General features: G+C 45.2%; 1 protein-coding gene across 1 annotated transcript in view; it reads left to right on the top strand.

Moving 5' to 3' along the window:
• The window catches only part of lasp1 (LIM and SH3 protein 1), a 41,755-nt gene extending 16,529 nt beyond the window's left edge, over positions 1–25,226 (top strand). The window contains exons 3-7 of the mRNA XM_021557647.2: positions 4,687–4,771; positions 14,691–14,798; positions 19,601–19,679; positions 21,026–21,144; positions 21,510–25,226. Coding sequence (XP_021413322.1) covers positions 4,687–4,771; positions 14,691–14,798; positions 19,601–19,679; positions 21,026–21,144; positions 21,510–21,683 — 565 coding nt within the window. The 3' untranslated portion in view covers positions 21,684–25,226. The remainder of the gene's footprint in view (positions 1–4,686; positions 4,772–14,690; positions 14,799–19,600; positions 19,680–21,025; positions 21,145–21,509) is intronic.
• Positions 25,227–26,613: the final 1,387 nt, after the last annotated feature.

Below are 26,613 nucleotides of genomic sequence, written 5' to 3'. Positions count from 1 at the left end.
TGCCTGCAGTTGTGCCCTTGAGCAAGGCCCTCGACCCCCACACAACAACAGCTCCCTGGTTGCTCAGTGTGGCAGCCACCCACACCTCTCCAAAAACTTGTCTGTGTGTCTTTCGGAGGGGTTGGGTTAAAAGCAGAAGTCACATTTTGGTTGGTCCTCGTGTGCAATTGACCAAGAAAGTAATCTTAATATCACACAGAGCCTGTAAAGTGCTCTGTTCATCACTTTCACAGTACTATGGGCTCACACTCTGCTGTTTGAGCTGTGTGTGGGTTTAAAAGTGCTTGTTAATTAGTTTCTCATTCCTGGTAGTAGATAATTGCACCGCGTTCTTCAGAAGGCCTCGTCGTTTGAGGCTTAGAGCTCGTCCAGCTCTCTACATAAGTTTAAATGGAAATTTGATGTGTTTACCAGGTCGTCAAGGAAACACAAAACATATTACCTAACTGGGATACCCTGAGGCATGGAGAGGGGGGAGATTGTGGTCGTCCCACCCCCTGGGGCATGCTGGGTAGTGGAGTTCATATGAGCAGCTAGATTCAGTTGAGTTTTTTTTTTTTCTCTGTTGACCTGAACCTCGTTGTGCTTCTCGTTGCCTTCAGGACAACTGAGTGAACTGGCAGGCAGCATAAGGAGGAGTGCAGCTGAGTTTAGCAGGAAAAGCTCTGGTGTATAAAAACATACTTGTACGCATCGCTTACACAGATCAGGAATCAAGCAAGCAAGTCTGCAGTACGGGGCTTTTGGAATTGTGCCCGGTGTGTATGTAGAATGTGTTTGGGTCTGTGAAGCATGCTTTTGAGGCAGAGCGTTTTTCAAGGGCAGTGGGAGGTGGGACTGGCTGGCTCGGTTCCGTGTGTGGTTGACCAGACCAGAAATCCCCCAAAAACCCATTCAAGAAGAGCTTTGTGTTCATGCTCTGGTGGAGGAGAAAACCATGACAATTTTCCCTGTGACTGTGTTTCTCCCTGGCCCTCTCTCTCTCCCTGTGTTGCATTCTGTTACTCTTCCTGTTGTCCTCCATGGGGGGTGTTTCCACACCTGCTTTGACTCTCAACCAGGCATTTAGTAACCTTGAAAGAAACAGCTCCCCACAATCCATACACCCCGCCCCCCCCCCCCCCCGCCCCCCCCCCCCCGCCAATCACCTCTGTTGACGGTGACAGGGGCCCCATAGAAACAGACTTTTTGTGTTCTGTTAGAGATGTCATCTGTCTGCAGGGGTTCCTAATTCACACTGGAGACGAACTCTAAACAATGACTTGAGGGTTATTTGAACTGCCTTGCTTTCCTTAAAATCCTAGCCCCCTTAAAGTCAAATCTGGACCTCGAAGCCAGCTCCATTGCTTTTTAAAAATAATTCCCCTCTCACCAGGGACTGTTCTTATTTTTACTATGTTCTACATGTAGAATAATAGTGAAGGCATCAAACCTATGAAATAACACAGATGGAATCCTGTAGTAAACAAAAAAGTGTTAAACAAATCAAAATAAATATATACTTGAGATTATTCAAATAGCCACCATTTGCCTTGAATGACAGCTTTGCACACTCTTGGCCTTCCCTCAACCAGCTTCACCTGGAATGCTTTTCCAACAGTCTTGGAAGGAGTTCCCACATATACTGAGCACTTGTTGGCTGCTTTTCTTTCACTCTGCTGAGCTGACCCATCCCAAACCATTTCAATTTGATTGAGGTCGGGGGATACGCCATCACCTTCCTTCTTGGTAAAATAGCCCTTACACAGCCTGGAGGTGTGTTGGGTCATTGTCCTGTTGAAAAACAAATGATAGTCCCACTAAGCCCAAACCAGATGGGATGTTGTATTGCTGCAGAATGCTGTGGTAGCCATGCTGGTTAAGTTTGCCTTGAATTCTAAATAAATCACTGACAGTGTCACCAGCAAAGCAGCGCCCACACCATAACACCACCACCTCCATGCTTCATGGTGGGAAATACACATGCGGAGATCATCCGTTCACCCACACTGTGTCTCACAAGGACACTGTGGTTGGAACCAAAAATCTCTAATTTGGACTCCAGAACAAAGGACACATTTCCACCGGTCTAATGTCCATTGCTTGTGTTACTTGGCCCAATCAAGTCTCTTCTTATTTGTGTCTATTAGTAGTGGTTTCTTTGCGGCAATTCGGCCGTGAAGGCCTGATTTCATGCTGTCTCCTCTGAACAGTTGATGTTTAGATGTGTCTGTTACTTGAACTCTGTGAAACATTTATTTGGGCTGCAATTTCTGAGACTGGTAACTCTAATGAACTTATCCTCTGCAGCAGAGGTAACTCTGGGTCTTCCTTTCCTATAGCGTTCCTCATGAGAGCCAGTTTAATCCTAGTGCTTGTTGGGTTTTGCGACTGCACTTGAAGAAACTTTCAAAGTTCTTGAAATGTTCTGTATTGACTGACCTTCATGTCTTAAAGTAATGATGGACTGTTGTTTCTTTGCTTATTTGAGCTGTTCTTGCCATAATATGGACTTGGTGTTTTACCAAATAGGGCTATCTTCTATATACCACCCTTACCTTGTCACAACACAACTGATTGGCTCAAATGCATTAAAAAGGAAAGAAATTACACAAATTAATTTTTAACAAGATGCACCTGTTAATTGAAATGCATTCCAGGTGACTACCTCATGAAGATGGTTGAGAGAATGCCAAGAGTGTGCAAAGCTGTCATCAAGGCAAATATATTTTGATTTAACACTTTTTATTGGTAACTACATGATTCCATATGTGTGTTATTTCATAGCTGTGATGTCTTCACTACTATTCTACAATGTAGAAAATAGTAAAAAATAAAGAAACCCTGGATTGAGTAGGTGTTCTAAAACCTTTGATCGGTAGTGTGTATTACCCACATTTAAAATACAGTTTAGCAATCTGCTACGGCAATAAGGCTCCTTGGCGATTTCATTGATCATTTTCCTATTTCAGATAGGCCTAGTTTGGGTGGGTTGTCATTATATACAGTGGGGCAAAAAAAGTATTTGGGCAGCCACCAATTGCAAGTTCTCCCACTTAAAAAGATGAGAGGCCTGTAATTTTGTTATATACCCTTTGTTGGCAATGACAGAGGTCAAATGTTTTCTGTAAGTCTTCACAAGGTTTTCACACACTGTTGCTGGTATTTTGGCCCATTCCTTCATGCAGATCTCCTCTAGAGCAGTGATGTTTTGGGGCTGTTGCTGGGCAACACAGACTTTCAACTCCCTCCAAAGATTTTCTTTGCGGTTGAGATCTGGAGACTGGCTAGGCCACTCCAGGACCTTGAAATGCTGCTTACGAAGCCACTTCTTCGTTGCCCGGGCGGTGTGTTTGGGATCATTGTCATGCTGAAAGACCCAGCCACGTTTCATCTTCAATGCCCTTGCTGATGGAAGGAGGTTTTCACTCAAAATCTCACGATACATTGCCCCATTCATTATTTCCTTAACACGGATCAGTCGTCCTGGTCCCTTTGCAGAAAAACAGCCCCAAAGCATGATGTTTACACCCCCATGCTTCACAGTAGGTATGGTGTTCTTTGGATGCATTTCAGCATTCTTTGTCCTCCAAACACGACGAGTTGAGTTTTTACCAAAAAGTTATATTTTGGTTTCATCTGACCATATGACATTCTCCCAATCTTCTTCTGGGTCATCCAAATGCTCTCTAGCAAACTCCAGACGGGCCTGGACATGTACTAGCTTAAGCAAGTATGTCTTCCATTTCCTAATAATTGCTCCCACAGTTAATTTCTTCAAACCAAGCTGCTTACCTATTGCAGATTCAGTCTTCCCAGCCTGGTGCAGGTCTACAATTTTGTTTCTGGTGTCCTTTGACAGCTCTTTGGTCTTGGCCATAGTGGAGTTTGGAGTGTGACTGTTTGAGGTTGTGGACAGGTGTCTTTTTATACTGATAACAAGTTCAAACAGGTGCCATTAATATAGGTATATAGAGTGGAGGACAGAGGAGCCTCTTAAAGAAGAAGTTACAGGTCTGTGAGAGCCAGAAATCTTGCTTGTTTGTAGGTGACCAAATACTTATTTTCCACCATAATTTGCAAATAAATTCATTAAAAATCCTACAATGTGATTTTCTGAATTTCTTTTTCTCATTTTGTCTGTCATAGTTGAAGTCTACCTATGATGAAAATGACAGGCCTCATCTTTTTAAGTGGGAGAACTTGCACAATTGGTGGCTGACTAAATACTTTTTTGCCCCACTCTACCTTACTAGGTGGTATTGGCTGTATGTGTAAATCTAGCTGTAACATCACACAACCTTCCATCCTTATGCGATGAAGGTGTAACATTCTGGCAAATGAATGACGATATTTGTGAGGAAGAGCGAGGCGACAAGACTGACCATGATTTCCATCTGATCCTGTAACCCCCCCCTGCATATGTGTAGGCTGTATGATCCTGCTTGGCCTGGACTCCAGGGAAGTCACCTGATACCTCTCGTTCATATTGGCTGCTAATGTGAATGACTTTCAGTTCAAAACGCAGGCTTAACTCTGTTTCTGTGCCTAAAGTACAATCTACCAAACAAAAAGTCTGCACTGAAAATGCATCACCATTTTATGGCTGTAATTACAGCGGGTTAAAAGGTGTGTGTGTGTGTGAACCACAGTTCTAGATGGTGTGCCTGTGCTAATGTTTTCCTCTCCTGTGTGTTTTTTTTACAGACACTACCCCAAGACAAACTTTACCTGCGTGGCCGACACTCCTGAGAACCTCCGCCTCAAACAGCAGAGCAAGATGCAGAGCCAGGTACCTACCTACTCACCAGACCACAGATAATCCCGGTCCACAGGTCTCATAACGCCGTCAGTGTGGAAGTAATTAAAGATGCTTACGAGGCCCCATCACTGATCCTCATATTGAAATGTCTCTATGATGCTCTGGCTCTAATGACCTATGACGCTCTAATGACCTATGACGCTCTAATGACCTATGACGCTCAGGCCTATTTGTGGAGACACTCCTTTTAAACTGCTAGGATTTATGTGCATTCTCTCTCTCTCCCACATGTTTGTGTATAGTCATCCTCCATTTTTCGCCATCTTCCTGCTCTGTTCTCTGCCTGTGTCATCGCTGATTCTCCTCCACTCATGTTTCTCCTTTTCCTCCTCATCGGTGTTTTCCCCTCCCACTGTTCTCTCTTTTGTTCATTCATATTTTACCTCCTCCAGACAGAAAGTACCCCCCAGGCCAATAGAGCGCCCCCCTCTTTATGACGAAGATCCTCTGTCTCCGCTTCTCTTTTTTGCATTCCTCTCATTTCCTTCCTCTTCAGATTTCACTTATCTCTTCCTCCTTCGACCACCCTCCTCCCTCTTCCTGTGTCAGTGCCTTCCTTTCTCTCTTCTCTCCCTCTCATAAACTATTGTAATGAGGTGTGACGGACCTCCCTACCCTGCTACCATAGCAATAGGGTTCCCGTGGCAACACTGCAGGCAGTGGTGAGGGGGACAGAGGAGAAGCGGCCCCAGTTCCCCACACGCACCCTCAACTTCCATTCGCCGCTCGCACACACTCAAATGATGAGCTAGCATGGACACGGGCACACACACACGGATGTACAGTAGCTAGTTAGACACACACACACACACACACACACACACTTGGATGTTGACGGTTTCCGAGACACACGGAGAGTTTGAGTCCGAGCCTATTTCCTGTCTTCTCCTCTAATAATCTATGACAGGGCCTCTGTGCTCCGGCCACACACACAGTATATTCAGGAAACATCTATGGGATGCTCACAAAGGGCCCTTAGTCAGCCACAATTACATGGAGTATTCCCCACACACACACTTGCACAACTCGCACACGGCTACATTTAAAAAATAAAAATAAATCCTTTAGTATATATTAATAAGCGTGTTCTCATATGTGTGACTATGATACGTATTTAGGAGGACTGGTTGTTGTGGGTTGAGCAGACTTAACACACCCCATGCAGAAAAAACGCCATCTGTGCCCGTCTCTTTCTCTCTGATCTCTCCCAACTGCTCTTCTTTCTTTTTTTGTTGCCACAAGAGTCATGTGGACTGGAAACTATAGTCTGACTGAGCCCCGATGCCCCCTCACTGGTCTCTCTCTCTCTCTCGTTCCATCTCTTTCTCTGTATAAAGTGAGAGGAAGACTAGAAGACTAGAGTTGGAGAAATGGCCATCAGTCACAGTCCGGACCCATGCTCGTTAATAGCACCACCGCCAATCCGGATTACATGCAGAGGGGAGAGGAGGGGTGTGTGTGTGTGTTGGGGTTAGCTGTGGATTAGCAGCCATACTGACTGACAGTCTCAGTGTATGTAGTCTGTCCACCAGCTCCCAGGGGCCTCCAAGAGGACTGGGAGGATCCTAGAAGACCAGTAAACAAACAGACCGAGGCAACATGGCCACACGGAGATAAGAGTCCAGCCACACACACACACACATTCTCAGAGGAGGCTAATGAGACCACTGACAGATGCTGGAACCTAGTATCTCCAGCAGCAACCTACAGAGAAGATCAACCAGCTCCACATCTCTGCTACGTGTAAACAACACACACAGCCTACATCATATGACAACGTGCAGTAGTTCTAAAACGGACACACACACACACACCACCAACTCTTTAGTGTGCAGAGAGCAAATCTCCAATCATCTTTATTATAGCAATAACAGGTGACCCAGTTTTGGTCTGTTTTTTTCTTCTCCCCTCTCCAAATAGACTGTTATTCTGGTACATCCTGTGATAGAAGGCTGATTTCTATTGGCCAGGGTCTGAGGCCTGGAGCCTGCTGGGAGATCTGGACATGGATTTGGGGTGTGGGGAGGGGCTGGGAGTGTTGAGAAGACTGGGGGTGAAAGGTTATGAGAGACAGTTGGCCCTAATAAAACTGTCTGGAAAATACATTGGTTTGTCATACTGCTAGAACAGGAGAGTGTACGCAGTAGAAGATCTGAAAGGCAGCCGTCAGTCAAACTATTTGGTTTCCCGACTAATGATCACATGAAGTGCATTCGGGAAGTATTCAGACCCCTTGACTTATTCCACATTTTGTTACATTAGAGCCTTATTCTAAAATGAATTAAATTGTTTTTTCCCCTCGTCAGTCTACACACAATATCCCAATATGACAAAGCAGAAACAGGTTTTGAGAAATGTTTGCAAATGTATGTCCACTACCGTTCAAAAGTTTGGGGTCACTTAGAAATGTCCTTGTTTTTGTCCGATTTTAAAATCGCATCAAATTGATAAGAAATACAGTGTAGACATTGTTAATGTGGTAAATTACTATTGTAGCTGGAAACGGCAGATTTTATTCCCAGCTACCTGGAAGGACAGCATCCTGTAGTCGCCTCTTCACTATTGACGTTGAGTCTGGTGTTTTGCGGGTACTATTTAAGGAAGCTGCCAGTTGTGGACTTGTGAGGCGTCTGTTTCTCAAACTAGAGAAACCTGCACCTGGGCCTCCCACTCCTTCTATTCTAATTAGAGCCAGTTTGTGCTGCTCTGTGAAGGGAGTAGTACACCGCATTGTACGAGATCTTCAGTTTCTTGGCAATTTCTCGCATAGAATAGACTTCCTTTCTCAGAACAAGAATAGACTGACAAGTTTCAGAAGAAAGTTCTTTGTTTCTGGACATTTTGGGCCTGTAATCGAACCTACAAATGCTGATGCTCCAGATACGGAACTAGTCTAAAGAAGGCCAGTTTTATTGCTTCTTTAATCAGGACAACAGTTTTCAGCTGTGCTAACATAATTGCAATGGGTCTTCTACTGATCAATTAGCCTTTTAAAATGATAAACTTGGATTCGCGAACACAACGTGCCATTGGAACACAGGAGTGATGGTTGCTGATAATGGGCCTCTGTACACCTATGTAGATATTCCATAAAGTATCAGCCATTTCCAGCTACAAGACATTTACAACATTAACAATGTCTACACTGTATTTCTGATTAATTTGATGTTATTTTAATGGACAAAAATGTTTATTTTCTTTCAAAAACAAGGACATTTTCTAAGTGACCCTCAAACATTTGAACGGTAGTGTATTTATTTAAATATCACATTTCCATAAGTATTCAGACTCTTTACTCAGTACTTTGTTGAAGCACCTTTGGCAGCGATTACAGCGTGGAGTCTTCTTGGGTATGATGCTACAAGCTTGGCACGCCTGTATTTGGGGAGTTTCTCCCATTCTTCTCTGCAGATCCTCTCAAGCTCTGTCAGGTTGGATGGGGAGCGTCGCTGCACAACTATATTCACGTCTCTCCAGAGATGTTCGATCGTGTTCGGGCTCTGGCTGGGCCACTCAAGGACATTCAGAGACTTGTCCCAAAGCCGCTCCCGCATTGTCTTGGCTGTGTGCTTAGGGTCGTTGTCCTGTTGGAAGGTGAACCTTCGCCCCAGTCTGAGGTCCTGAGCTCTCTGGAGCAGGTTTTCATCAAGGATCTCTGCTTTTCTCTGTTCATCTTTGCCTTGATCCTGACTAGTCTCCCAGTCCCTGCCTCTGGAAAACATCCCCACAGCAGGATGCTGCCATCACCCTGCTTCACCGTAGGGATGGTGCCAGGTTTCCTCCTGTTGGCATTCAGGGAAAAGAGTTCAATCTTGATTTCACGAGACTAGAGAATCTTGTTTTCTCATGGTCTGAGTCCTTTCCTTTAGGTGACCTTTGGCAAACTACAAGCGGGCTTGTCATGCCTTTTACTGAGGATTAGCTTCTGTCTGGCCACTCTACCATAAAGGCCTGATTGGTGGAGTGCTGCAGAGATGGTTGTCCTTCTGGAAGGTTCTCTCATCTCAACAGAGGAACTCTGGTTCTGTCAGTCTTGGTGGTTCCAAACGTCTTCCATTTTAAGAATGATGGAGGCCACTGTGTTCTTGGGGACCTTCACTGCTGCAGACTTTTGTTGTTGTACCCTTCCTCAGATCTGTGCGTCGACACAATCCTGTCTCGGAGCTCTACGGACAATTCCTTCAACCTCATGGCTTGGTTTTTGTCTCTGACATCCACTGTCAGCTGTGCGACCTTTTTATATAGACAGGTGTGTGCCTTTCCAAATCATGTCCAATCAATTGAATTTACCGCAGGTGGACTCCCAAGTTGTAGAAACATCTCAAGGATGATCAATGGAAACAGGATGTGCACCTGAGCTCAATTTCTTGTTGTGTAGCAAAGGGTCTGAATTAAGAGGTTGACCGATTTTGAATCGGAATGGCCGATTTTTAATTAGGCAAGTCAGTTAAGAACACGTTCTTATTTTCAATGACGGCCTAGGAACTGCCTTGTTCAGGGGCAGAATGACAGATTTTTACCTTGTCAGCTCGGGGATTCGATCTTCCAACCTTACAGTTAACTAGTCCAACACTCTAACCACCTGATTACATTGCACTCCACAAGGAGACTGCCTGTTACGCGAATGCAGTAAGAAGCCAAGGTAAGTTGCTAGCTTATAAAAAAACAATCAATCAATCATAATCACTAGTTAACTACACATGGTTGATATTACTAGTTTATCTAGTGTGTCCTGTGTTGCATATAATCTGTGCGTATTCGCGAAAAAGGACTGTCTTGCTCCAATGTGTACCTAACCATAAACATCAATGCCTTTCTTAAAATCAATACACAAGTATATACTTTTAAACCTGCATACTTAGTTAATATTGCCTGCTAACCTGGCTCGTTGCGAACTCTGCAAAGACTATTTCGTCCTTACAAAGACAGCCAACTTCGCCAAACGGGGATGATTTAACAAAAGAGCATTTGCGAAAAAAGCACAATCGTTGCACGACTGTACCTAACCATAAACATCAATGCCTTTCTTAAAATCAGTACACAGAAGTATATATTTTTAAACCTGCATATTTATCTAAAAGAAATCCAGGTTAGCAGGCAATATTAACCAGGTGAAATTGTGTCACTTCTCTTGCGTTCATTGCACGCAGAGTCAATATATATGCAACAGTTTGGGCCGCCTAATTTGCCAGAATTTTACGTAATTATGACATAACATTGAAGGTTGTGCAATGTAACAGGAATATTTAGACTTATGGATGCCACCCGTTAGATAAAATACAGAATGGTTCCGTATTTCACTGATAGAATAAACGTCTTGTTTTCGAGATGATAGTTTCCGGATTCGACCATATTAATGACCAACGGCTTGTATTTCTGTGTGTTATTATGTTATAATTAAGTCTGATTTGATAGAGCAGTCTGACTGAGCGATGGTAGGCACCAGCAGGCTTGTAAGCATTCATTCAAACAGCACTTTTGTGCGTTTTGCCAGCAGTGCTTCAAGTAGTGAGATGTTTATGACTTCAAGCCTATCAACTCCCGAGATTAGGCTGGTGTAACCGATGTGAAATGGCTAGCTAGTTAGCGGGGTACACGCTAATAGCGTTTCAAACGTCACTCGCTCTGAGACTTGGAGTAGTTGTTCCCCATGCTCTGCAAGGGCCGCGGCTTTTGTGGAGCGATGGGTAACGATGCTTCGATGGTGGCTGATATCGATGTGTTCCTGGTTTGAGCCCAGGTAGGAGCGAGGAGGGGGACGGAAGCTTTACTGTTACACTGGCAATACTAAAGTGCCTATAGGAACATCCAATAGTCGCAGGTATATGAAATACAAACCGTAGAGAGAGAAATTGTCCTATAATAACTACAACTTAACTTCTTACCTGGGAATGTTGAAGACTCCTGTTAAAAGGAACCACCAGCTTTCATATGTTCTCATGTTCTGAGCAAGGAGCTTAAACGTTAGCTTATTTACATGGCACATATTGCACTTTTACTTTCTTCTCCTTTCTTCTCCAACACTTTGTTTTTGCATTATTTAAATCAAATTGAACATGTTTCATTTGATTTGAGGCTAAATTGATTTTACTGATGTATTATATGAATATAAAATAAGTGTTCATTCAGTATTGTTGTAATTGTCATTATTACAAAAACATATTTTTTAATCGGTATCGGCTTTTTTAGTCCTCCAATAATCGGTATCGGCGTTGAAAAATCATAATCGGTCGACCTCTAGTCTGAATACTTCGGTAAGTCATTTCTTTCTGTTTTTTTATTCTTAAGAAATGTGCAACGATTTCCCCAACCTGCCTTCGCTTTGTCATTATCGGGTATTGTGTGTAGATTGACTGAAATGATTTCATCAATTTTAGAATAAGGCTGTAATTTAACAAAATGTTGAAAAAGTGATTGAATACCTTCCAGAAATACCTGGCCAGAAATTCAAATTGGCTGTTTACATGCAAAAAATGATGTACTTTTTCTGTCTTTCACTTAAACATGGGAGGAACCAGAAAGATCAAATGTTGAAAAGAGTTAGTGCTAAATTTAAGACACACACACACACACACACACACACACACACACACACACACACACACACACAAATGGGACACACATGTCACACACACATTGTGAATTATGGCCCAGTCATCTCCTGCCTATCCTCACAAGGTGTGTGGGGTAGAGGACAGATCAGCACTCTGTAGAGCTGTGTCAGTCAAACAGCAGTCAGGTGACCTGTGGTCAAGGAGCGTTTAGAGCCACAGACCCTGATCAACATGAGTCGGCATGGGTTCCAATCTGGCCCAGAGTGCACCTCTCCCTACTTTCCGGTCTTCTCTCCACTTTCCTGTCTACCAATAAACCAATCAAACACGTAGGGTGTGGGACTGCCCAATCCTTAAAACAACAGTCAGGCTGGCTGGCTGTCAGAGGAGAGGAGTGTATTCATAGAAATACAATATCTATCCTAATCTAGATATTGTATTTCTGAGTGAGACTGGATGGGGTGCTGCTTGGTAATGGATTATGGCAGCAGGCTCTTCCAGGGGTGGGCAGGCAGACGGATATTTGTTTATTGGTGCAGTCAAGCACCAGAGAGAGAGGGAAGTGATTGTCATTTTTGACATGTCATTGGGCCTGTATTGTGTTTCATAGGGAACCTAACTATGTATGTACTTCTGTGTGTGTATGGGTTGGTACTTTGTGTATGAATGTGTGTATGAATCCACAAGTGTTGCGTCATCGGTACAGTAGGCCAGCTGTGTGTGACTGCTGTGTTGTCATTAGAGTGATACCCATCTGATTACATGGGCTGGTCACTTCCTGTCATACTGAGGGTCACACTGGGAAGGGATGGGTAAGCACACACACAGACACACAGACCTATGCATCAGGGTTTCCGGTAATAGCCGGCTTTTGGCTTTAATTTAGCTTTTTGTTTTTCAATATAAATAGGAAAGTCGATTTAATAAAATAAATTGGCACCCGGTCAGTTGTCCGGGGGAGGAAGAAAATCTAATTGCGAAATAATGCATTTTTTGCCTATTCATTGGTGGAAATAGCAGTCAATGTAAATACATTTGACAGGTCATGCTGATCGGTCTGTAGGTTAATTTGTATCTTACATGTCAGACGGCACGAGAGCTGCTGCTGAAGCATCTCAAAAGGCAAATGCATATGGTGCTTTCAAAACATGGAACTTCAGGTCGGAAAGTCTGACCTCCAGAAAGAGGCCGAGTTCCAGACTTGGAATTCCCGAGTTGGATGACAAAACTAGTTTTCCCAGTCGGAGCTAGTTTATAATTTTATTCCCCCAAGGCACAATTTGAGTCATATTAACAACCCATGCTAGTTGTTACATATTAGATCTCCCCCTTTCTAAATGTCTTAACGGCTGTTTTCATCTTTCACATGAAACCGCTCGCATCTTTTTTCCCGCAAATTGCATTATGGAACGAACATTTGTGCGTCTCCTTCTGCCTTGTGTGCATTGCTGCCATTTTATAATGTGAAGAAGGAATAGTATCAACATGTTAAGCTAAATGTTCTGATCAGACTCATTTGCTTTTTAACAAGTTGACCTACTGGTTGTATGAATTTGGGATCTATCATCCCGCAACTGTCCCAGAATCTGTTTGGAATAGGCTATTTCTTTCTCAACAAACTGACCAATAGAATAGGTCAACTTTGTTTTTACTATGGGGGATAGTACAGTCGTGGCAAAGTTTTGAGAATGACACAAATATTAATTTTCACAAAGTCTGCTGCCTCAGTTTGTATGATGTTAATTTGCATATACTCCAGAATGTTATGAAGAGTGATGAATTGCGATTCATTGCAAAGACCCTCTTTGCCATGCAAATGAACTGAATCCCCCAAAAACATTTCCACTGCATTTCAGTCCTGCCACAAAAGGACCAGCTGACATGTCAGTGACTCTCTCGTTAACACAGGTGTGAGTGTTGACGAGGACAAGGCTGGAGATCACTCTGTCATGCTGATTGAGTTCGAATAACAGACTGGAAGCTTCAAAAGGAGGGCGGTGCTTGGAATCATTGTTCTTCCTCTGTCAATCATGGTTACCTGCAAGGAAACACGTGCCATCATCATTGCTTTGCACAAAAAGGGCATCACAGGCAAGGATATTGCTGCCAGTAAGATTGCACCTAAATCAACCATTTATCGGATGATCAAGAACTTCAAGGAGAGCGGTTCAATTGTTGTGAAGACGGCGTCAGGGCGCCCAAGGAAGTCCATGAAGTGCCAGGACCGTCTCCTAAAGTTGATTCAGCTGCGGGATCGGGGCACCACCAGTACAGAGCTTCCTCAGGAATGGCAGCAGGCAGGTGTGAGTGCAGCTGCACGCACAGTGAGACGAAGACTTTTGGAGGATGGCAGGGTGTCAAGAAGGGCGGCAAACCTGACCTTTAATCCCATTGAGAACTTGTGGTCAATCCTCAAGAGGCTGGTGGACAAACAAAACCCCACAAATTCTGACAAACTCAAAAGCATTGATTATGCAAGAATGGGCTGCCATCAGTCAGGATGTGGCCCAGAAGTTAATTGACAGCATGCCAGGGCGGATTGCAGAGGTCTTGAAAAAGAAGGGTCAACACTGCAAATATTGACTCTTTGCATCAACTTCATGTAATTGTCAATAAAAGCTTTTGACACCTTATGAAATGCTTGTAATTATACTTCAGTATTCCATCTGACAAAAATATCTAAAGACACTGAAGCAGCAAACTTTGTGGAAATTAATTAATCGTTCTCAAAACTTTTGGCCACGACTGTAGATCACAATTCGTCAAGAAGGGGACTGTGCACTTTGTTGCATCCTCAACTTGCATGTTCTGTTTGTATGAATTACCATCTAAAATGGGATTCCTGGCATTCTGATCAGGTTACGCTACCAATGCATATGGGTCCAGTCCATTGTCCAGTAGAATCAAATGTCCAGTAGAATTAAAAGGCTGCTGGTCAAATGTCCAGCGCCATGTTTTCCTAATGGAATCCCTGCTATGCATATACCATACATCCATGTGCATTAATACACACCCTCTCTGTTGTGCACACACCTCTTGGTGTGACCTTATAAGGCCATGTCAGCACATCCTGTGTGTATGGTCTCACTGCCCTGGCAACAGGAAGTCTCTCGCTCTTTCCCTCTCTCTCTATCTCTATATATATTTTTACATTTCATTTGTGTCTAGTTATATGTACATGGCTCTCTCAATTACCCCGTATAGCCACGCTGTCGTTACTCATTGTGTTGTTACCGTAAGGGAGCATTTCACTGTTATTTTTTGACTCTTGGTGTGTGTTCCGATTTACTATGACTATACAGTGTGGTCTGACCGGGTGTGATTGTGTGTTCCAGGTGCAGTACAAGGAGGAGTTTGAGAAGAACAAAGGGAAAGGTTTCAGTGCTGTGGCCGACACGCCAGAGATGCAGAGAATCAAGAAAACACAGGACCATATCAGCAACGTACGTCTATCTGTCAACACACACACAGTACCTGTCACAGGACAGGAACAACAACCAGTCCATCTCTCTCCCTCACCCTCAGGTTGTCTCAAATGGAACCCTGGTCAAAGTAGTCCACTATCGGGAACAGTGTGCCATTTGGGACTCAGCCCGACGCTGCCCACCCACTTCATATTCTGAGTGGGTGCCAATCATCACAAGTGCCCAGCCTTTGTGTACTGGGGTATGCCTGAAAGGAGCCAGCACTGCAGATCACTCACTCACACATATATATACACTGCTCAAAAAAATAAAGGGAACACTTAAACAACACAATGTAACTCCAAGTCAATCACACTTCTGTGAAATCAAACTGTCCACTTAGGAAGCAACACTGATTGACAATAAATTTCACATGCTGTTGTGCAAATGGAATAGACAACAGGTGGAAATTATAGGCAATTGGCAAGACACCCCCAATAAAGGAGTGGTTCTGCAGGTGGGGACCACAGACCACTTCTCAGTTCCTATCCTTCCTGGCTGATGTTTTGGTCACTTTTGAATGCTGGCTGTGCTTTCACTCTAGTGGTAGCATGAGACGGAGTCTACAACCCACACAAGTGGCTCAGGTAGTGCAGCTCATCCAGGATGGCACATCAATTCGAGCTGTGGCAAGAAGGTTTGCTGTGTCTGTCAGCGTAGTGTCCAGAGCATGGAGGCGCTACCAGGAGACAGGCCAGTACATCAGGAGACGTGGAGGAGGCCGTAGGAGGGCAACAACCCAGCAGCAGGACCGCTACCTCCGCCTTTGTGCAAAGAGGAGCAGGAGGAAGACTGCCAGAGCCCTGCAAAATGACCTCCAGCAGGCCACAAATGTGCATGTGTCTGCTCAAACGGTCAGTAACAGACTCCATGAGGGTGGTATGAGGGCCCGACGTCCACAGGTGGGGGTTGTGCTTACAGCCCAACACCGTGCAGGACTTTTTTCATTTGCCAGAGAACACCAAGATTGGCAAATTCGCCACTGGCGCCCTGTGCTCTTCACAGATGAAAGCAGGTTCACACTGAGCACATGTGACAGACGTGACAGTCTGGAGACGCCGTGGAGAACGTTCTGCTGCATGCAACATCCTCCAGTATGACCGGTTTGGCGGCGGGTCAGTCATGGTGTGGGGAGGCATTCCTCCATGTGCTCGCCAGAGGTAGCCTGACTGCCATTAGGTACCGAGATAAGATCCTCAGACCCCTTGTGAGACCATATGCTGGTGCGGTTGGCCGTGGGTTCCTCCCAATGCAAGACAATGCTAGACCTCATGTGGCTGGAGTGTCAGGAGTTCCTGCAAGAGGAAGGCATTGATGCTATGGACTGGCCCGCCCGTTCCCCAGACCTGAATCCAATTGAGCACATCTGGGACATCATGTCTCGCTCCATCCACCAACGCCACGTTGCACCACAGACTGTCCAGGAGTTGGCAGATGCTTTAGTCCAGGTCTGGGAGGAGATCCCTCAGGAGACCATCCGCCACCTCATCAGGAGCATGCCCAGGCGTTGTAGGGAGGTCATACAGGCACGTGGAGGCCACACACACTACTGAGCCTCATTTTGACTTGTTTTAAGGACATTACATCAAAGTTGGATCAGCCTGTAGTGTGGTTTTCCACTTTAATTTTGAGTGTGACTCCAAATCCAGACCTCCATGGGTTGATACATTTGATTTCCATTAATTTTTGTGTGATTTTGTTGTCAGCACATTCAACTATGTAAAGAAAAAAGTATTTAATAAGAATATTTCATTCAGATCTAGGATGTGTTATTTTAGTATTCCCTTTATTTTTTTGAGCAGTGTGTGTATGTGTATGTGTATGTGTGTATATATATATATATATATATCGAGATAGATATATTTTCACTACATGGCCAGAAATAAGTGGACCTGCTCATCGAACATCTCATTCCAAAATCATGGGCATTAATATGGAGTTGGTCCCCCTTTTGCTGCTATAACAGCCACCACTCTTCTGGGAAGTCTTTCCACTAGATGTTGGAACATTGCTGTGGGGACTTGCTTCCATTCAGCCACAAGAGCATTAGTGAGGTCGGGCACTGATGTTGAGCGATTAGGTCTGGCTCGCAGTCGGCATTCCAATTCATGCCAAAGGTGTTCGATGGGCCTAAAGGTCAGGGCCTTGTGCAGGCCAGTCAAGTTCTTCCACACTGATCTCAACAAACCATTTCGGTTATGGACCCCCCTTTTTGAGCACGGGGGCATTGTCTTAGTTTTTTTGTTTTTACATTTTACCCCCTTTTCTCCCCAATTTCGTGGTATCCAATTGTTAGTAGCTACTATCTTGTCTCATCGCTACAACTCCCGTACAGGCTTGGGAGAGACGAAGGTCGAAAGCCATGCGTCCTCCGAAACACAACCAAGCCACACTGCTTCTTAACACAGCGCCCATCCAACCCGGAAGCCAGCCACATCAATGTGTCGGAGGAAACACCGTGCACCTGGCGACCTGGTTAGCGTGCACTGCTCCCGGCCAGCCACAGGAGTCGTTAATGCGCGATGAGACAAGGATATCCCTACTGGCCAAACCCTCCCTAACCCGGACGCCGCTAGGCCTATTGTGCGTCGCCCCATGGACCTCCCGGTCGCGGCCGGTTACGGCAGAGCCTGGGCTCGAACCCAGAGGGCTCGAACGCTGCGACGCAGTGCCCTAGACCACTGCGCCACCCGGGAGGCCTTTACGGGGGCATTGTCATGCTGAAACGGGAAAGGGCCTTCCCCAAACTGTTGCCACAAAGTTGGAAGCACAGAATCGTCTAGAATGTTATTGTATGCAGTAGCGTTGCGATTTCCCTTCACTGGAACTAAGGGGCCCGAACCATGAAAACAGCCCCAGACCATTAGTCCTTCTCCACCAAACTTGACAATTGACACTATACGTTCGGGCAGGTAGGCGAGATTCATCACTCCAGAGAACGCGTTTCCACTGCTCTAGAGTAATGGCACTATTGCGCATGGTGTCAGCAATGGGTGTGGCTGAAATAGTGTCTGTGTGTATATATCTATATCCATGCACCTCCTTACCACTCTATTGATGTGCAGATTGTCTCTTAGTCCAGAAGTACAGTCTATCTATCTAGGCTGAGTGAAGCCTGGGCACAGGGTTACGTTACTACCTCCCTCTGTGATCCTCTGTTGCAGAAGGCCGCTGCCCAGGGCCTTGCTTGCGCTGGCAGACCAAGGACACACACCCTGACAACACAGCACGCAGTTGCCCTGCTCGGTCTTCTCTAATGACTTAATGAGTGTGTGGAGGGTGATGGTTAATTACTGCTTTCCTACATGGAACAGATTCTGTGTGTCACACACATCAACACTTCTACAACCCCAGGCAAATGCAGCGAGAAGAGAAACATCATGACGTGTTTTGAGAAGTCCGTAGCAACCGTCCCAGCTGTTAAGAGTATGTGTGGACAGACCAAGCCAAGGGGCGCGGTTGATTATCTCAGTCTTTCTCTCCCTCCTCCTTTCCCCCACTTTCTGTCCCACCTCGGCTGCACACACGCTCAGTAGTCCGGCGAGAGACAGACGTGTCAGCCTGTCCAGCTACCTTTGAAATGTGAGATGTCCAACTCCAGCCCCCTCTCGTTCACAGCCGTCTGTCTGGACTTGTCTATCTAGTCCATCTTTCTGTCTTTTTCTCTCTTTCTTCTTCTTATCTCTCTGTCATATGACTCTAATTGACATTTTTATTTTGAACTTTAATTTGTTTTCCTCCATCCCTCTCTCTCCCTTCCTTCCTACCTCCTTTTACTTTCTCCTGATTCATGTAGTGAAGGTTAAGAGGGGTGGGGGCTCTTTTGTGTCCGGGACTGGGTCTGGCAAGGGCTGGGCTCTTCCTGTTCAGCCTCACGCACTCACACGCCATCTGTGAGCGACCTTCGCCTTTCAGACAAACAGAAGTCATGTCAGACGCGCCTCTCTCACATAACATATTGAAACACATTGCTCGCTCTGTCTCGCCGTCGCCGAACGCAATGTCCTCGCTCACACGTAACACTGGCATCTCCTCCAGTCAGTCTGTGAATACACTCTTCTCTGACACCCTGAACACACAGGCCTCTTTCACCCAGCCGGGCGGAGGGAGGGAGGGAGAAAGAGGGCAGAATCTAGGCTGTGTGTGTCAGTCAGTTTTATCAGTCAGTCAGGCTGGGAACGTGAGTAGGGCTCTTATGCTGCAGTAACGGATCTGTCTCGGGTTTTATGGGCTAGTGGTCATTTGGAGATGAATGCTGTCCTTGTCTCTCTCTGTGATGTTGGCTGGGTTATTATGTTGGGGCTGGTGTTGATGCCGCTTTGATTTACCTGAATAAACAAGGAGCCATTCTCACCCACTTGCTTTAGGTCTCTCTGTCTCTCTCGTGTTCGTTCCTCATGTGTCAGCGAGGGTTGTTAGGCAGCGCTGAGGTCACCCAACTTCCTGGCTGCGATGTCATTTCCTCTGTGTCAGCAGGCCTATTGTAGAAACACAGCAGCGTGTAGCCTAGCACTGTAGCGCCCCCACCTATTACACACAGCCTGCCTGCCTGGGGAGGGATCTGGAGACACCTGCTGGACACAACAGGAACTGTATTTTATTTCGCTTCTCTAACTGGCTATCTGCTGGACTGAGTCGACAGGATGCAATCGGGGTTTTCTTATCAAACTAAGCAGCGCCATACATGATATCTGGGTGTTATATCTTGTCATTCTATGAGCTAAGTGTCACAATGGGAGTATAATGTGTCTGATTTTCGCACGTGTGTTTTGTCTGTACAGATTAAGTACCATGAGGAGTTTGAGAAGAACAGGATGGGAGGAGAAATCCCATCTCCCCAGCCCAACAGCCCCAATCCAGGTACACGTGCTGAGAGACACACACACACACACACACACACACACTATGACTATGCGTTTATTAAAAATTCACTGCCATTTTCTTGGTCGCTAAAATTCGAATAGTTTGCCACATTCCACAAGCAAGTGTTGAATCATTGTACCATCTAAAATATATGTTTCACAACAAAGAATATTGTGTTTTCAGCTGTTTGTGTACAAAACCTAGAGTAAAAGACGCAAAAACTCGACAGAATAACGGGAAGCATAGAAATAGCGCACATAGAACAGATCTTCCACTTAGACTTGCTTTTAATGAGAATGACAAATCTATAACTCGCATGTTACGAATTCTGTTTACATTTTGCAGTTTTAACATCAGTGAGAGTAGACAAATGGTTACATTATCCCTGGTCATAAAATGTGTTTGATCTTTCTGCTCTGTGGACAGCTCCTGTTTTCAGCACACTATGATTGTGAGCTAGTGGTTAACCTGTGCATTCACTTTGTACATGTTATCACCTTTCAATATCGCAAACATAGTCATTGTTATAGTTAACTGAAAGGCGCTAAATGATGGCTGCAAGTTTTGACTTGCTCTGCTGTGGAATTCAGAGCCCTGGGGCTGACCAATAGGATGCCAGTTAGATAGAGGTGGAATACAGCAGGAGGAGATGAGAGACAGGTGGGGTTGTTTTCAGAGTGCCAGAGACTGGGGGATCCGTTTGTCAGCCTGAATAGCCAGAAATGTCTATCTTTCACTCTGATTCAATCACTCAATCTCTCCCTCTCTCTCACATTACTCTCTCCTTCTCTCTCGCTCTCTCTCTTTTCCCCCCTCCTTCCCTCTCACATTACACTCTCCCTCTCTCGCTCTCTCCTCCTTCCCTCTCTCACATTACTCTCTCCTTCTCTCTCGCTCTCTCTCCTCCACCCTACTTCCCTCTCTCACATTACTCTCTCCTTCTCTCTCTCTCCTCCCCCCTCCTTCCCTCTCTCTCACATTACTCTCTCCTTCTCTCTCTCGCTCTCTCTCTCCTCCCCCCTCCTTCCCTCTCTCACATTACTCTCTCCTTCTCTCTCGCTCCCTCTCTCTCTCCTCCCCCCTCCTTCCCTCTCTCTCACATTACTCTCTCCTTCTCTCTCTCGCTCTCTCTCTCCTCCCCCCTCCTTCCCTCTCACATTACTCTCTCCTTCTCTCTCGCTCCCTCTCTCTCTCCTCCCCCCTCCTTCCCTCTCTCTCACATTACTCTCTCCTTCTCTCTCTCGCTCTCGCTCTCCTCCCCCCTCCTTCCCTCTCTCACATTACTCTCTCCTTCTCTCTCGCTCCCTCTCTCTCTCCTCCCCCCTCCTTCCCTCTCTCACCAGTGTTCCAGCAGCAGCTGCCCCACCAGCCCCCTGCTGCGTCTAAGAACTACAACTATGAGCCGGCTGCGGCTCCTGGACCAGTCCGCCAGGCGGCCGCCGCCCCCCCTCCCAGCTCCGGGGTGAGGCAGAGAGACCCTCCTCACTACTGTGTTAGGGTCCGTCCCAAACGGCACCCGATTCCCTACTTTAAAGCACTGCTTTTGACCAGGGCCCATTGGGGTCCGGTCAAATGTAGTGCACTATATAGGGAATAGGGTGCCATTTGGGACTCTCCATTTGGGATGCACTGTTCTCTCTGCATGGTCTGTTCTCTCCACTGTGCCTGGCAGTATCCACATGACCCGCCCTTGTAGCTTTGTCTTGTTAGCAGAGACTCTTACTGTCTCTGTTGAATGTGGTGTTCTCTTTCTCTCCCTTTCTCCGTACCTTCTCCCTTCCCTCCTATTCCCTCTACCCCCCCACACCTCCCGCTCTCTGTGTGTAGAAGCGGTACCAGGCGGTGTATGACTATGCTGCAGCCGACGAGGACGAGGTGGGCTTCCTGGAAGGAGACGTGATCGTAGACGCGCAGGTGATCGACGAGGGCTGGATGTACGGCCGTGTGGAGCGCACTGGCCAGCAGGGCATGCTGCCTGCTAACTATGTAGAGGCCATCTGATCTGAGAAAGAGGGAGGTGGGGGGTGAGAGAAGCAAGTGAAAAGCCCAGTGCCATCTCATCTTAATGCCGCTTTCTATTTCTTTCACTCATTCTCTGATCTGTCCTGTAAGACCCCCTCTTCCTCCTCCATCTCCTCTTTTCAACCTCCCCCGGTATACCCCTGGTCTGCTTTCCTCCAACGACAGACTCCCTCCCTCTGTCTGAATGTCTGTCTGTCTGCCTTGTCTGTCTGTGCTGTCGTCTGTCTGCCGGTCTCTGTCCCAATTCTTCGGTCCACTAAAAGCGCTGTCCCAAGTGGAATTTAAGTCTTACAGAAGTATCATACCTCCATCTTACAGGCTATACACACACACGTCAGGGGTCATACAGTGTATGACCACTATCCTAGCTACAGCACTTCATATTCCAGCAAACTATGATGCAAAAACGATATGAACCCTTCCCCCCCACCTCGCCAATCAAGTTGCCATGACGACAGAGAACTGAGGCCAATGTGGTCACGAGAATGTGGGTGTGGCATCTTCAGAAGGTTTTGTTCTTTTCTTTTTTTTTCTCTTCCATTTTTTAAACTGTCTGAAATTGGCCTGACTGGAAGCTCAGTGAAGAATATTACTGTATCTGGGCAGTTAGAACTCAGCTTGAATATTTGACTTGTGTACATTCCATTAACCTATCACTACCCCATTGTTGTCGCATCAGCCAGTCAGTGAGCAGTCTACAGTATCAGTCTTACCAGAGAGGTCTTATATATTTCTATTACCACACGTGCGCATTTATCAATATTACTTATCTGTTCCCTCACCTGTCTTACCCTGTCCTGCACTGCATTGTGGGTGTTGTTCTGAAACTAAACTGGAATCCTATCTTAACTGAAGAGCACCTCCTGCCCATGCCTTGTACCTCAAGTTCAGGCATTTGAAGTACAGGAGGGATCAGGGACGAGTTAGTTAGGGGACGTGGTTACAATCATCTTACAATCATGTCATCACCTCAGTCAGTGGGTGTGAAGATATTCCTCATTCTTGCTGTCTCCCGCCCGCAGCCTCAAATGACAGTCTTACAGAAAGATGAGTGACGTGATGGTGGTTATGGTTATGGTTGGAGTGGGGGGAGTTTGGGCCAGGCCCTGCCCCCTATTCCAAGATGACCAACATCCGAGTTGCTCGATCGTAAGCGCGAAGGTCAAACACAATTCTCAAAACAATTCTGTATTGTCAATTTTTTTTTCTCTCATTTTGTTTTGGTTGTTTAACGTTCCAGTCCTTATGAGAAGTGTTGAACTGAGGTCAGAAATCCAGGCTGTGGTAAATGTTATTGTTTCTACTTCATATGCTGTTTTATTTTCCTTTTTTGCTTTTGTTTGGTATTGTAAGAGGCTTATTCTAAAAAATGTCAATGTATCAAATACATTTCAGAAATAAAACGGCAACTCGATTTATGAACCAATAAGGCACGCTAGTTTGTCTAGACGTGTGCATATGCTGAGTTAGCAACCCCACAGATTTAGATCCATGGGGTAAATCAACCGTCAACCTCCTGGGTTATGTAATTGCCTGATAATTGTCAAGCCAATTTTCCTGTTTTATTGTGCCAACTCGTGACTGGACTATCTCACCCAGTTCTCTTGTCCTTGAAACTCTTGAGAAGTGGACAGCAATGTTCTGGAGTGCCACTGGCTCATGAATATTCACATGCTCATTAATGAGCAGTTGTCATGGCGCATAGTAACATTAGGCCCCGCCCTCTCGCCTGCGTTATAGATATTTCTGACAGTCTATGGGTCGGACATTCCCTACCAAATATAGTGGCAAACCTGTGTTCCTTTGTTGGCACGGAAAAATCTGAGAAATGTTATGCAACAATGACCTAACTTTCGTAGTGGGGTAGCTACGAGATCCGTCTGGCTGTCCCATCGTGGGCAGATAATTCCAGTGACGACGATCGTTGTACATTCCATGTCCTACGGGACCGCGTGAGGCTTGGAGAGGGACGTGGTTTCAGTCGAGGGTGAACTCTTTCTCCTCCTGGACCTCTGTTACTTCTCTCTTTGCCACCCTACTGTTTATTTCTCTTCACTGTGACGGGTCACAGATGAGGGAGGGGGGAACAACATGGGATTAAAAATAATGTTCAACTTTATGAAAACAAAACAATACGCTCACCACGTAGTTTGATATTGTACAGTTGTTTTGGGTTATAGGTCATGGGGCTGGGGAAGGGGCTTTGCCTGCAGACTAAAGATGTAGTGTGGAATGATTTGATTTAATGAGGTGAGGGGCTGTATGAAGGGTAAACGGTACCCACTTTAATACCAGTGTGGTGGAACGTGTTGGACAATAATTCTGGCTTCAACTTTTGTAATGTTTTATGTTTTAAATTGAACTAGAATGAACACAACACACACCTCAACCTGACTAGATAATCAGATTGCCATGCAGATGAAAAGGTAAGTCTAGGCCTGCATTTAGCATCCAAGACCTCTCTACTTGACAACTGGACATTTTTAAACTCACACACTGTATGAAGGGCAGTTTTGGGGTCGAGCTATTGGAAGTCTCGTTGCTTTGCTTCAGTAACTGAATAAAGAGTGAGGAGGCGGTTTGGCTTGAAGTGAATGGAGAGTTCTTGGAGTTTGTATGAATTTGGATGGCCTTGTACAGTATCTGCAGTCAATGCCTCTCAAAAGAAAATTGCCTTGGCTACTTGGAGGCTTTGGTGTGTTTTACAGATGGGGGATAAACCAAGCCCACGTTGGCTGCCGCAGCTGTTTTTCCTTCGAAGTGATGTGGATTTGTTTTAGTTGCTAGGTAGATTTAGGAGGGAGGTGAATGACGGTGATCATTGATTGGCGGGAAACAAATCCAAAGTGGCCAAAGACAAGACAATGGTGTTTTTGTGTGACTGGAGTGATGATAGACCACAGTGGCAAGGCATAGACATGTACTGTACCATGTCTGTATTGGGTTGGATGGGGCTAGGAGAGAGAGAGATGCTGTTAACACATACTACTGCTATCCCCCCCCCCCCCCCCAAACCTGAGAGAGGGGGGGCAAAGTAAGACTATGAATCTGCCAGGAGACCAATATGCTCCTCTGCTTTGGTATCACTCCCAAACTCTGCTGTATCACATCTCATATCATCACCTTGTTCTCCTCCCCCAATGTATATGGTCCTATCAGTCCTGTGGCCAAGAGTCCTCAAACCTTCTTCCCCAATTATAGACTCCTATGTCCTATGCTTCTGATGAATCAATCCTTCCCTGCTTTTGTATGATACTGGTATATAAATCGCATCAACCAAACACTGACCTAGCATTCAGACCGATGTTGTGCATTCCATCAAAAAAAAGGATTTTGTTTTGATAGCATTTTTGTTATTCCTATTTTTGAACATGCATATATTGACATTCTTTAAAAAAAAAATTAAAAAACAGACTCCAGTTTTAATTTAAAGACCTGAGAAAAGCATAATGTTGCCCTGTTACAGCACTTCGAATTGTACTTAAACATTCTACAGATTCAATAAAATGTCATTTTTACTCAGTAGCGTCCAGTTTTATTTGCTTCCTTCGGTGTAAATGCTTCCTCATTCGGTGTGATTACTTGGCTATATGACTACGAGTTTGCTGGACGCAGATTGCATGTATTAAACGTACACGGGACTGGGCCCTTGGCAAAAATAAACATGTCCCTTGTTTTACGCTACTTCCCACCCTGGTTTTAATGTCTACGGGTATGCTTCCACGCGTGGAATATTATACAACGTATCTGACGGGAGGGGTTTCATGTAGGGAAGCGATTATTCTGGTCCGGCTATTTTCGGAATCCGCCGATCTGCGCCGGTGTTGAGGCTGCCTATTTCTTCGTCGTGTATTCTAGCGATACATCAGCATCCTCCGTTTTTCCGGCATTCTCATCATGTTGGACATTTTAGTGTTGATGTTTTTCGCCATCATGGGACTCGTTTTCCTATCCTACATCATTTACATGTTATGATGTGTGTCCGGATTTTGGTCCCAGCCGGTGGACCGGCCGGGGATATGGCGAGCCTCTCCTGCATCCGCGGTACCCATCGCTGACAATGGTAAACAGCGCACACAGATTAAAACGTTTTATACTAAGAATTCTGTATTGCAAGAAGTCAGCCTCTAATGCTCTGTAGTTATTGAATTATAGATTTAACATTGAGAAGATAATTGAATCTTTCATTTGTGTGTATATATATATATATATATATATATATATATATATCATTGCTGAAACATTAATGGGAAAATAATATAAAACCAGTGTTTCAAGTCAGCGTTATAAGGAAATATTAGTTCATACTGTTATAATTCTTTCCACCGGTATTTGTCTTTCACTTATGGCTAAATATTAATGGGTATTAAGGTGCTGTGAACTCCCTTTACCACGTGTCCCTTAGGAAATAAATAAAAAGAAAGCGTAACACAGAAGGGGAGCATAATAAATGTGACATCTGTGCATCCTGCTGCATTTCTGTTCCAGGGAGGAGAAGGGGGGGGGGCTTTACTGTCACTCTGGGGGAAATAAAGATGGCCCATCAGAGGGGAAGACCTTGTAGGACACAGACTGATTCAGCCAACCTACTATGATGACCTGCTCGAGATCGGGTCTCCTGTGCCCCAGTAGGCTCCAATTGGCAACCCCTGTACCCTACGCTCCATCCCTTCTGACTCTTCTAAAATTATTATCTGTGTGTACAATGCATATGAGTTAGTAAAGGTGTCAAATTAGTAAGGATGTAACGCTATAAGGAGTAAGGTTGTATTGCAGTAGTATTGTTTGTACCTATTTGACTACACTGTGAGGGTTAACACTAACCCCCAAACTGTGCCATGTACAATTTCTCCATTTTAAGTGCATGGTTTTGTGTTGGGCTGTATAAATAAGTCTTAATAATAAGACT

Source organism: Oncorhynchus mykiss, chromosome 13 (genome assembly GCF_013265735.2).
Source record: "Oncorhynchus mykiss isolate Arlee chromosome 13, USDA_OmykA_1.1, whole genome shotgun sequence".
NCBI lineage: Eukaryota > Metazoa > Chordata > Actinopteri > Salmoniformes > Salmonidae > Oncorhynchus > Oncorhynchus mykiss.
The sequence above is the reverse complement of the archived record's forward strand: the minus strand, read 5'-3'. Positions and strand labels throughout refer to the sequence as shown.